Source organism: Schistocerca cancellata, chromosome 4 (genome assembly GCF_023864275.1).
Source record: "Schistocerca cancellata isolate TAMUIC-IGC-003103 chromosome 4, iqSchCanc2.1, whole genome shotgun sequence".
Classification (NCBI taxonomy): Eukaryota; Metazoa; Arthropoda; class Insecta; order Orthoptera; family Acrididae; genus Schistocerca; species Schistocerca cancellata.
The window spans coordinates 591,293,565-591,306,459 of record NC_064629.1 but is presented as its reverse complement, the minus strand read 5'-3'; the positions used below and the strand labels follow the sequence as shown (position 1 = coordinate 591,306,459).

Sequence of the window (12,895 nt, the reverse complement as noted above, 5' to 3'; positions counted from 1 at the left end):
ATATCGCTGAAGGCATTGATACGTTGCAATTCACGAGGTCTATAGAAGACACACGTGCGTAAGAAACAAACCAGCGATTCACTTGTAAGCATTAAGCAATGCAAGACAATGATGAAATTACTGAGCGCGTGCTACCGAGGAACTGGTTGCATACCATTTTCCGGCCATTATGTCTTAAGTTTTAAACCTCGAAATTGTTTCATCACTAAAGACACAGCAGAATCAAGTCCGCACACTTTTCAAACCTCGCCACCTCTACACGCTGTATAATATAATGTAACAAATTAAATACAATTGGCAGTTACGATTGTGAAGGCAGAACGAAACGTTTCATCGGACAAAGGATAAGGAAGAAAGTACTCTTGTCCTTAGGCAAACCTTAAGAAGAAATTAGTGATTTACAGAAACTGCGAGAAACTTGAGGCAGTAGAGTGGTAGCGGGATGTGAACCATGACTATGTTGACTACATAGTACCCCATCCGATGTCTCAGAAATGCCAAACGCATAAATATACAGATTCCTCTTGTGAAACAAAGGTTTCAGGTTTAACTTCGATTGATCAGTGCTGGAAATGGAGTAGCTAATTAAAATAACACGGCTTGCAGTTGCTTCGGTAATGTTTGGCGCCCAAATAAACTGGCATTCTGGAATTTATTACAACACCTTTAGGGAACGAATCCAATATCTCAAACATTACGCCACCTAGCTTCATATCGAGTTCAGGATCAACTGTAAAGCACGTGAACGCGAAGAAATAACATTACAAATGTCGCACATCTTTTTGTGCGCAAAGTAAATACATAATTAATGGATAATTTCACATTTTCGTAATGGCCACAAAATTGAGTAATAAAAAAGTTGATCACGCGGGTGGCGCGCATTATTCCGTAATGAGCGTCTAAAGAGCGGGTGAAAGGCCTGCTGCACACAGCTGGCAGCAATATTTGCCGTACGGCCGGAGATGACACACCTCATGCTAGTCCATTTTCTTGGCAAGCTGGCCTCTGTCTCGTCTATTTCTGTTTGTCGAAAGGTGTTGCATTCTGAAAGGGAAGCCTGGCGCGCAGCTTCGTCGCCACAAGCCCGAAGCACATCCAAGTCTGAGTCTGTAATACACGACACATTGTCTGGTGCGTTCTGGAGGGTACCAACCAAACACACAGGAAAGGGGGGGGGGGGTTAGAACGGTTGTTGGTGCACCTCTGAACTTATTACCTTTCCTCTTACTATAATCATCTGAACATGTGTTCATATAACTAAACAAATTGTAACCGCATTGCATAGAAAGTGTAAGAACAAACTCTGCGTTATACCGACCTCAAAAATGTACGGAAATGAAGAATACGATACATCAACAACAGCCTTTGATGATACCTGGGACCAATCTGCAATCACTCACAGTACTCGACTGTACATATTGTATTTTTATTCATTTAATTTATGTAACAGCTAAATAGAAAGAATTTTTCACTCTACAGCTGAGTGTACGCTATTATGAAAATGTCTTGCATATTAAAACTAGGTACTGTCGAATGTAAAGATGTGAGGGCGGGTCGTGAGTTGTGCTTGAGTACCTCTATGAAAGAGCACTTGCTCGCGAAAGGCAAAGGTCCCGGTTTCGAGTTTCGATCTGACAGGCATTTTCAACCGGGAAGTTTCATCAGCTAAATACTTCTGCAGATGTTGTCGGTACTGAGTTCCCTCCGCTAATATCAGTTTCGCAAGTGGCAAAAAAATAAAATAAAATGTGTGCTTCACTGATTGGCGTAATTACAGTTCTTTATTAAGAATGCGTTCTTCTGGACAGAAATGACAGAATGACGCACTTCTTCAACGAACTTTGGCTCCTGAAGATAGGAAGAGGCTGTGACTCTGTGACTGGGGTTTCTCGTCTCGTCGGCAGCGAGGTCGTGTCTGACAGACGACATCGATTTTATAGCCACCGAGGAAGGAACCGGTTGAGGCCTTGGACAAGTAGCAAGAAACAAATCTTGCATTCATCCCATGCGATTAGCGAAACAGGAAACTGACAGACTGAATATATCATTCCGGGATCAGAACGGCATACCTATGAAAAGAGATTAACGTTTCACTGATGAGCCACAATAGAATATGAGCGTGAACACAGAAGCACATCGTTGTGGCGTGAATGAGACTGTAAAAGTGGTCGACATATACAATAAACCTTGCTATATAGCCACAAGCATCGCTGTTGAGAAACGAAGAAATAGTTTTAGGTCCCGTTGACGCCGAAGTAGCGAAAACCACGGTAAAATCAAAACAGGAATCTCGGACAGGGATTTGAAACCTGTCACTCCCGAATACGAGTCCACAATATGAAACATTACGTCACCTCGTTCTGAACACAGGTGCACACTGTAGTAAATTTGCTAACGAACATTAGTTGTCTTAAGGCATTTCATCGTGACACGAAAGATTTCGCCGACAGTTCACGTAATTCAACCTTCATTTTTGTTATCCATGTTAACTCTCAAATTCAGCATGGTACAGCGGTGTGTAGCCGGAATACACAACAGAAAGGACCCTCAAACATCCTAACACATACATTTCCACTTCAGTGTTCAGTTCATGGGAGAGAAAATAACACTCCTGAGTCATTTCTCGTCTCCTTCGTAAGATAAAGATCATAAACGCCTCAGTCAGAAAAAAATAAATAAAAATTTCTGTACTTAAAGCGTTAAAGTGAATTTTGTAGATGATATATACCATTTTCAGCCTATTTTTTTCCCTTATCGGTATTTCTGCGGTCCCTACGAACCAAATACTGTAACCCCTCTCACATATTGCTGTGCCGAAAAAAACAATAAAAATTTCAGTAATACCGTTAACCTGTAGGACTAAGGGACTTTTGGTTTATTTTCATCTATTGAAATCTACTGACATGTCATTTACCTCCAGCGCAGATCTTTCTACTTCGTAAAGGCAGTAGATCCCACAACTGTATCTACACTCTCTTTACCTTCTTGCGGAGTAATTTAAAAATATATACGGTATGCCGGAGATAATGATATCTTTTTCATTCTCTTTAGAAACAAAATAAGCTTGAATTAAATAATGCCAAATTAAAAACACGCTTATCATTTTTTTCGTCAATTCTGGGTGAGTTCAGAAATTCTCTAGTGAACGGTCGTGAGATTATAAAGATGTTGGCCTGCATTGCAGTACCACCATAAATTTGCATACCTGTGCCTATGATAAAACGTTCTTTGCATTGTTGGTGATATTACTGAAGACTGTTGTGTCCCTTATCCGTATTCTCCGAAACGAATGGACTGTTGTAAGAGAGTTGTGGGTTCGAGACCTACCACAACCTCTCCCAATTTCAAGTTTCGCTGAGAGAGATCAAACAGAAAACATTCGAGCATTTTGTTTAAGGTTTTTATTTAGATAACTCACTCGGAAACATCCTTTACTTTTCAAAATAACGATATTTTACATGTTTCAGAGGTACATTGGAAGAACGTCTTAGAAGATCCATGATGCACGAGTCTAAAAGCGTTCAACGGTTTCTTTCCTGTACTATGCTCCTACGACACTTTAATTGAAAGTACGCCAACTGTATGTTATGCACTGTTTGACCTATGTCAAGTGATAGAGGGTGATTGTTGCTGAATTCTCTACTATCTGCATTGCACGACTACTGAACATCTTACTTTGACAGTGAAGATGTGCGTCGGAGAAAGCTTTTATTCTTCCAGTTTCATACAGCTGGGAGTACACGCACGGATATTCCAGCCATAACATACTGTTTAGTCTTCCAGCAAAATAAGAAAAGGAACTGAGCGGAGACCTACACAAAGGCGCCTGAGTTGCGGGTTGCATCCGGAAAGAAACTGTCTGATGCGAGCCGAGCCTCGGGCAACTGTGACAAGTTTTCTTGAGGCACTCCCGGCGGGCACCGTGTGGCTTCCTTTCTGCCAGCAGGCACGTCCATTGTACCTCTAACTCTGCCATAGAATGGATAAATATTATTGGTTTCTAATAAAACGATTTTTCCATCTACCACCGATATGAAAACACCGTTACCCAATAACAAACTCGCTTTACTTTGCAACATTCAAATTTACTTTTAATTACTGTACATAAGTTCTATACGTTATGTAATTCAAACGCGAAAGACGAGGATATAGTTGAACACATCATCTCATTACTGTAAGTTGTCTTTCTCTTTCCACGAATCAAATGGTATCGTATGAGACTGCCAACTAGTTTGCGTGGTTAACGTTAATTAGCTTATCTACAATTCGATCACTTCCATTGTAGACTAAGATGAGCAAAACTCATCGCAAACGTGAAAAAATGGGATTTCGTTAAACAACAGTTATTTGGTTTTTGTGTTAAGTCGCAAGCACAATGGTTGTGTTAACAGCAGCTTTATGGACTAGACAAACGAAGAATCGACAATCTACATAAATATTTGCAGAGCTGTACTATCACACAGGAATTTCATGTGATTTTCAAGACACCGGCAGGAAGAATGTTAAGTTGCTTCTTCATATGCGCCTCAGATTCTCGCTATACCAATACTTTGACACGAAAGTTCAGAGAACACGATTTACATATTGAAGAGAAGACGGCATTCCAGTAGAGATGAAGTCAGTGGTAGTTTCGACCACGGCCAACATGTGCTGTTGGTGTAGGGCCGGTGGCAACTTGGGTAGTTGCCAAGCATTACTTTACTGCACATTCAGCAAGCCTTCCCAACTAAATAAGGTAAGGAAAGAGAGAACTTGGTAGTACACAGAAGATTAAAAGTTTGTAATAAAATGTAGAAACAAATGAAAACCGCTTGTTTTTCACGTCGCCATTTAACCTATGGAACGAGTCAAGTATTGTTTCATGCTGCAGTGAAGTATCTAGGAATACCGGTCTGGAGGTGAAAGAATTACGTAAACGTAGAAGGAATAACGTTAGAAAAATGACAGAAAATGTATTTCATGTACGAGAGATATCCGATCGAATTTTAAGTGCTGTCCGTCATTATGGGCCTCTTAGAGATTTTGGTTAATGAAGGAAAGAGAGCAGTATCTAAAATGCCGCGCGGGATTAGCCGAGCGGTCTCAGGCGCTGCAGTCATGGGCTGTGCGGCTGGTCCCGGCGGAAGTTCGAGTCCTCCCTCGGGCATGGGTGTGTGTGTTTGACCTTAGGATAATTTGGGTGAAGTAGTGTGTAAGCATAGGGACTGATGACCTTAGCAGTTAAGTCCCTTAAGATTTCACACGCACGCAGTATCTAAAATGACAATGGTTTCGTCATTTGACTCATTTTATTTACTTCTGCAGCAGATATTGCAATTTCGGCTTTACAGTCATTTTAAGTGATTCATTATTGTCATTTCGAAATTAGTTGTACTGCATGTCGATCTACATGTCAAGAAGGTAATATTAATTATTTGATCATACTAATATCATAATGTAAATGCCACTTATTATGGGGTGTTACAGTACAAAATGAGAGATTTATGTAGGTTGTTGTAATAGTGTATCCAAAAGGAAATAAAATAACGGTCAAATAGTGAAAGTATTATCATTTAGAGGATTCTAGACGACTGTGACACATAATAGTAAATAATCTAAACAGAGGAGATTCAAGGAGGAAATGTGCAATTTGTTTTGACACACTGGCGGCGTCACAAAATAGCACGTAATCTCCAGTTCAATACGCTACACGACAGATCTGCGTCACCTGTGTGCCTGCTTGTAACAGTTTTGAGTGCGTCAGCTTCAAGATGGGATAGTACGATGGAGGTCCACACGGACTCTGCCACAGATTGCACGGTGTCTTGCGGAACACAGACGTAGAACTTGCAAGTTACAGCTACGTGTTATTGGGAGTTCTACTAGCAGTCAATAGTACACAACTAGACTTCGTACGATTCAGTGTTTACTGTGGTGTTCTGTAGGAACTGATGCGGCCTCTGGCCGCCCTATTCACCCGCAATGCGCGAAGTAAAAGGAAGTGTGGAGAGGAGAGATTAGACGGGGTAAGTAGCAGCGGAGGTGGGTGCGCGTGGTGGCGGCTCGGGCACAGGTGGAAGCGGATCGCGATTTGGCGCGGCCAGCGCACCGAACCGGTTTTGGCGCAGCACTCTGGCCTTGGAAGGGTACCCGCGTTGCCGACGAAGACGCCGACGCCGATACCCGCGACAAGTGGAGCGCCGCGACCCCCGACCCGCCCCCGCCTGCGCCTATAATTTTCGGCTCGACTGCCCGCACAAACAACGCCGCCTCCACCTTCCGCACGTTCCCCGGGCCTGCTTACGATGCTGTCAGATGGCAACCCAAAAGCCGCCAGTACCCGGAATTCGAGACCAATGGCTCTCGCTCTCGGAGCAGCGGTACTCAAACACTGCCCTTACAATAGTTTTCACCAGATTACCGACGAAATACGTAATACGGTGTCGCTGCGTACTAAACGTCGGATTGAACAAACTGAAGAACTCAGTTATGGTGACACGAAAACGTGTTAATAAGACTGCAGCCAGTGTGAGTTTAGTTTTCTTCCGTAGTCTCAGCGAATTTATTCGTTAAAGTGAGATCTGTATGTCGTATAATGTAATGTCTGCTTTCTTTAACAGTTTCTTATTTTTATTAAAGTGAAATCTGTGGTGACTGCAGTGCGTCGGAAGTTTAATTTCAAAGAAGCTAAATGTTAGTGAGATAGGCACGTATAAGGTGGTTTCACTATGGGCAGCTATTATCAAACAGTTACAAATCGATTACACCGTACTGATGTATCGGTATTGCTGCAGGGTACAAGGTTAATGCGAAATACACTGTGGAGCTCGATAAGAGGGCTAAACAAACGCGATATCACACAATAAGTTTCTCTAGTCTTAGTAAACGTAACAGTACGATACGAATAGAAACGCGCAATATAAAAGCAGTTACCACGGATTGCTCAACCACATTGCAGCTAAATTGTATCAGGAGAAGCGCACCACCACTAAACGTGTGTGTGCTGAGGCGAAAAATGACAGTTTTAAGAGAGACCACTGCGGAGGGGAATATTTCACAGCGACCGGTTACTATGTGCAGTCTATGGACAAATGAGGAAACTTGAGCCAAAGAAAGAAAGAACGAGACAACTAGAAGCGTACACGTTCCGCTGCACAAACACGTTACCGTTAGTAGATCCGCGTTAATTCGAAGGCAAACGGTGGTGGGAGCCCGCAGCCTGCTCCCGGAAGACGGCCCGAGGGCCGCTTCCGCGGGACTCCGCTGCGCTACAGATGCGCCCGCCTCTTAAATCGAAAGGAAGGATTTACTTGGCCGTAAATCATGTTCTAGAGTAGCGGCTGACAATACGCGGCCGGGCCTCGGCCTCGTAGTAAATTACCTCGGCCGCTCCCGAAAAATGGAACGGTCGACGAAAGTATCTTCCCCCCGTCACTGGGCATTTAACAAAAAATTAAAAACAAAGATACTGCTCATAAGATGACAGCGGAACGGAAGAACCTCTGTTGTTGTCTAAATTTTGGACTTACTAGCATTTTCGGCGGAGAACTGCTTCCGGCGAGCTCGAAGGAAGGTGTAACAGGATGATTACGATACTTCGAGACGAAGTAGTTTGAAATAGGCACTTTTACACATTTTTTTCGGTTTTTAAGCAAATCGTGAACATTTCAGGAATGATGCAACATTTTCTTTTGTATATTTAGGTGTTCACAGCGGAGTCAAAACACGTTCTTCACGCCTCGAATTTTCTCACTCAGCTAGTTTAATATAAGCCTCTTCCATCTCCGGAATTCGGAAATATAAGTAAAGTTTGCGATTTTTTATTTGTTTTTCATTTTTTGGAGAAATTGTAGGAGTCACCAGTAGAGGTGGTCACGTCGATATTTCCAGGCAATTGCGGGATACTGAGAATCTACTTTCACGTTTCGTCACAGAGGCAGGGAGACAAGTGGACAAAGCAAGACACAGCGTTCTGGAAGACTAGCCTAGACAAGACGCAGAACACTTCCGGCGGAAGTGTCAGGGCTTAGGACCGGTTCCTACTCACTGTAGTCGCTGACATCGTCACTCGTGCCGTTGACGGTGCCGTCAGGCAGGATCTGCAAGTGTCTGTTCTTGATGTACATCTGAATCTTGCGCGCGGGTCCCGTGATGTGCGACAGGTTGGCGCTGCGCTCACTGCGCACGGCCAGCTCGGGCGCCACCATCAGCTCGTGCGCCTCCAGTCTATCCGGCTGTAGGGGTCTGGCCAACGACAGGGCACTCAGAACAGCAGCAACCAGCCCCAGGTGGAACACCCTAACCATGACTGGGTGGCGGCTTAGCGGGTGAAGTCGCTGCCCATGGCTCACGTGTGGTCGCACGCACCGGACCACATGGCGGCCGCACCACCGACTACAGCATGCGACGGCGGTCGCGCGCGCACTGACACGCCAGCCGCCGGCCGCCGGCCGCCGGCTGCGGCGCCCGCCCCCTCCCCTGCGGCCTCCCCGCCGAGGGCTGCCCCCTCCACGCCGCCGGCGCAGCCGCCGCCGCCGCCGCCGCAACAATCCACCCTCGGTCACATGGCCCATTTACTCGCCGGCTGGCGAAAAGCGGCGGATGCCTCGCCGTCTATGACGGCTGCACGCTGTGACGCCTCGGCCCACGCCTCGCAGATAACGCGCCACTCAGCCGGCGCCTTCGCTAGCAGCGCCACTGTTCGCGCTATCGGGCGCCACAGCCGACTCTAGTTAGCAACCGATAAGAACACACTCGCTCGTCCAGATCACGTACAGATCGTTTCACACCATTCTTACCTTACTCGTAGCTTAATGTAGGTTAAAAGAAGACATCTACCGAACACACTCACACCGAGCAGCAGATAAGTGTAACCGACGTAGTTATATTTATGAGTGTAAATGTCAAACGCTCTAGGCGTCATTTTTTCATAAAGTTCAGTGCTATTTGTGGTGTTACCGCCAGACACCACACCTGCTAGGTGGTAGCCTTTAAATCGGCCGCGGTCCGTTAGTATACGTCGGACCCGCGTGTCGCCACTATCAGTAACTGCAGATCGAGCGCCGCCACACGGCAGGTCTAGTCTAGAGAGACTCCTAGCACTCGCCCCAGTTGTACAGCCGACTTTGCTAGCGATGCTTCACTGTCTACATACGCTCTCATTTGCAAGGACGAATGTTTAGTATAGCCTTCAGCTACGTCATTTGCTACGACCTAGCAAGGCGCCATATTCAGTTACTATAAGTACTAGCTTCCAGAATGTATTCTGAACAGATAATATTGTCAGTCATGTACCGTCAAGAGCGACGTTCATCATTAATGGATTAAAGTTAAGTATCAAACTAATTACGTCCGCTTTCTGAATTCTCATTCCTTGTCATGTTCCAGACCTCACGTCAGTATAGTTCTTCCCTCCTCACGCTAGCCTGCTTGAGCTAAAACGCGTGCATTTCGGCCTCCACTCGTAACAGGGTGTTGGCTCTTCTGCTAATACAAAACTATTGTGTTCTCGGTACTCTGTTGCGTGTCCCTAGACTTTTTCCAAGAGCCAAATCACTGAGAAAATCTTTCAAACGTTTATCACTAATGGGTGCATGGTGAAAGAAGGGCAAGAAAGATCCTTGAGTTAAAAGCTATGAACCCATTCCACGCAATTCCAATGCAAACAACTGCTTTGCTTTTAAAGACACTGCCGAAATGTTGTCACTATAAGCGTGTAAGAGCTCCAAATACAATAGGCCTATGCCGGCCGCGGTGGTCTAGCGGTTCTAGGCGCGCAGTCCGGAACCGCGCGGCTGCTACAGTCGCAGGTTCGAATCCTGCCTCGGGCATGGATGTGTGTGATGTCCTTAGGTTAGTTAGGTTTAAGTAGTTCTAAGTTCTAGGGGACTGATGACCACAGATGTTAAGTCCCATAGTGCTCAGAGCCATTTGAACCATTTTTTGAACAATAGGCCTATGATCAAAATGTCTCATGCTCATTCCCCTCAAACATCTATTAAAAATTCTTACTCCGAAACAGAAGAATGGAAAAATGTCAATGAATTCAAAAGGGTAAACACTGAGAGTGCTATGCCGCACGTCATCTGAGAAAGCAGCCGTGTTTACCGACTACAAAACAGGAAGACCTCCTGCCTATGGTGCCATGTCTTCCTCAACAGCACATGAAGTTCTACTGTGAACTTTGTAACATCTGATCCCAAGAATGGGGTTGTGTAAGAAACAGAAGTCGTATCGAAAGATTTTTCTTGAATTTCATTTTGTTATTTTCATCTAAAAATATAAAATATACGGGAATTGGTTGTTAAAACATTACTACAGTATTTCTTGCCGCAGTTGCAACACTGGTTCACGTCAGATCACCGAAGTTCGCCGCTGTCGAGCTTGTTTAAGACTTGGATGGGTGACCGACCGCGTCCGCCTGTTGGCAAGCAGGACGTACTCAGCCCTTGTGACCCCAGCTGAGGAGCTACTTGACTAAGAAGATGCAGCTCCGATTAGGAAAACTGACAACGGCTACGAGAGCGGTGTGCTGACAATATGCTCCTCCGTATCCGCATCATCCCCTCAGCTGAGGAGGACACAGCGGTCCGTCGATACTGTTGGGCCTTCCGAGGCCTGTTCGGATAGAACTGAGTATTTTTTATTATCACACGTAGAACATATTGCCCAAATATTAATGGCAATTGAAGCAAAAACTTTCTTATTCCCACTGAGAACACAGTCAGTTTATTAGTATTCCCTTGTATGTATAAATTATTTATTTTCTGATTTGTCTTATTATTTTTTGCAGTGACGAAGTGAGCGGCTTAATTCTGTGGTATCAGAGTATCTTCTCAGTTTTTTGGATACAGATAAACTATATATAAAGAGCGATACATTGTTTCTCGGTTCCCCTGACAAATCAGAGATTTGGCACGTGCAACATTTGACATATTTGATCTTGATTTGTTACCGTATCATCCACTGATACAAATGCGATATGTCGACTCAAGAACAATACTCTGCCGATACAAACTGCCAGTGCCTCGTCTGTGGCTCTAGCAACGTTTGAATTTGGCAGTGACAAAAATGTTTAAAAACTTCCTCCGTGAGACACTCACCCACACATGATATATCTGGGGATTCTTCATCTTATCAAGTTACCTTTCAACCATCCACTTCCACGTACAAAGCGCAGCCATCAAAATACTGCATTCATCCGGTTGCATTTCCATAGCCGTTATCCTAAAAGCTCCATAAGGTGGCGTGAAAAGTGTATACCAGGAACAAATCGGCATGTACGAATGTGGAAAGCATTTTCAAGACGTCTTTAGGCTGGCTTTCGCGTCCATACCCAGTTAATTAGGTCTGAGGAACGGTGCACTATATCAATTACGTCTTTTATATCCGGAGTCATACGAGAAGAATGGTCAGTTTAGCTGCATTTTATGACGTTGGCTTTTGGTTTTACTTGGCAGAAGCTTGGCTAATGCCTGTTAGTTGTACTTTCTGCTGTGTGTAGCTTCCACTGTCGTGACCGAGCGAGGTGTCACAGTAGTTAGCTCACTGGACTCGCATTCGGGAAGACGACGCTTCAAATACGCGTCCGGCATACAGATTTAGGTTTTCCGTGATTTTTATAAATTGCTCCACGCAAATTACCGGGAGGGTTCCTTTGAAAGGGCACGACAGATTTCCCTCTCGATTCTTGAGACAGCTCGATCTTAAGCACCGTTTCTAATGACCTCTATATTAATGGGACGTTAAAACCAAATCGTCTTTGCTCCGTCAGTGGCGTGACTGCCATGACGGAGAACCGCCGAAGAGGAAAGCACTTGCTGCAGTTATGTGGTATTTGGAACACACCGACAAAAAGAAGTTAATCGAAACGAAGCTGTTGCTACCTTTCAGGAAGGCACTTCCTTGGCTGAAAATCGGGTTCCTAGCAAAGAAGTAGTTCCAACGATCTAGATACGATTTACAAAATTATGTTGAAACTAGAGCTTTTCATTTTTGGCCTACCTTAACTGTGGTACACTGTAGCGTAGAAGCCACAAACGGTACTCCGTGACAATTCGCAGATTAAAATCTCTTCATTCAACACGTTACGAGACTTGTAGATTATCAGAAGGTACATGTCTTCCACGTCTTGCGGTCTGTAGTATTTCAAGACTCAACACTGATCTCCATTGGTAGCCGAAGGCAGACACATAGACATCGCTGCTGACATCTAATCTTGGCTCAGGCGAACGTCATACCAGAAGATGCAGATAGTTCAAATGGTTCAAATGGCTCTAAGCACCCTATACTTAGAACTACTTAAACTGAACTAACCTAAGGACATCACACACATCCATGCCCGAGGCAGGAGTTGAACCTGCGACCGAAGCAGCAGCGCGGTTCCGGACTGAAGCACCTAGAACCACTCGGCGACATCGACCGGCCGATGCAAATAGTAATCGTAATAAAATGTTATTGCGCGATATAATAAGGTTTTTCAAAAGAAAACATTGTCCACTATGTGCTGTATAAATTAATATATCGGTGCCGTGGACACTTGAGCAAATAAAGTTGTTAATGATAAGGCACTGAGCTTCGAGACAAGCTGTAGGAATCTGATTTGTCAAGCAGTGGCTGCTTACAGTTTATTGTTTGTAATTTTTTTACAGTATTACATAATTGTAAGTCATACGAATACTGCATGAACAATGCCACAGTGAGATAGCCAACTCATGAGTTAGGGTGACTCCTAGCATCGCTAATCCCCTGAATAAAACAGTGGAATTAGTTAGCAGTACGCATTTTTGATCAAACTTATTATGGTCCTGTGGCTTGGAGGCAGCATTAACGAAACTTTGGGGTTCAGGTAGCTAATTCTACATTGGCGTTCTAAACCGCCAGCATCGCACTGCAAGTTGTGTAGAATGCACACTTA

The 12,895-nt window shown here is 44.4% G+C and overlaps 1 protein-coding gene across 1 annotated transcript in view; it reads right to left on the bottom strand.

Moving 5' to 3' along the window:
- The window catches only part of LOC126184341 (uncharacterized), a gene marked incomplete at its 3' end in the record, with an annotated part of 778,475 nt that extends 770,089 nt beyond the window's left edge, over positions 1-8,386 (bottom strand). The window contains exon 1 of the mRNA XM_049926718.1: positions 8,027-8,386. Coding sequence (XP_049782675.1) covers positions 8,027-8,041 — 15 coding nt within the window. The remainder of the gene's footprint in view (positions 1-8,026) is intronic.
- Between the last annotated feature and the right edge of the window lie 4,509 nt (positions 8,387-12,895).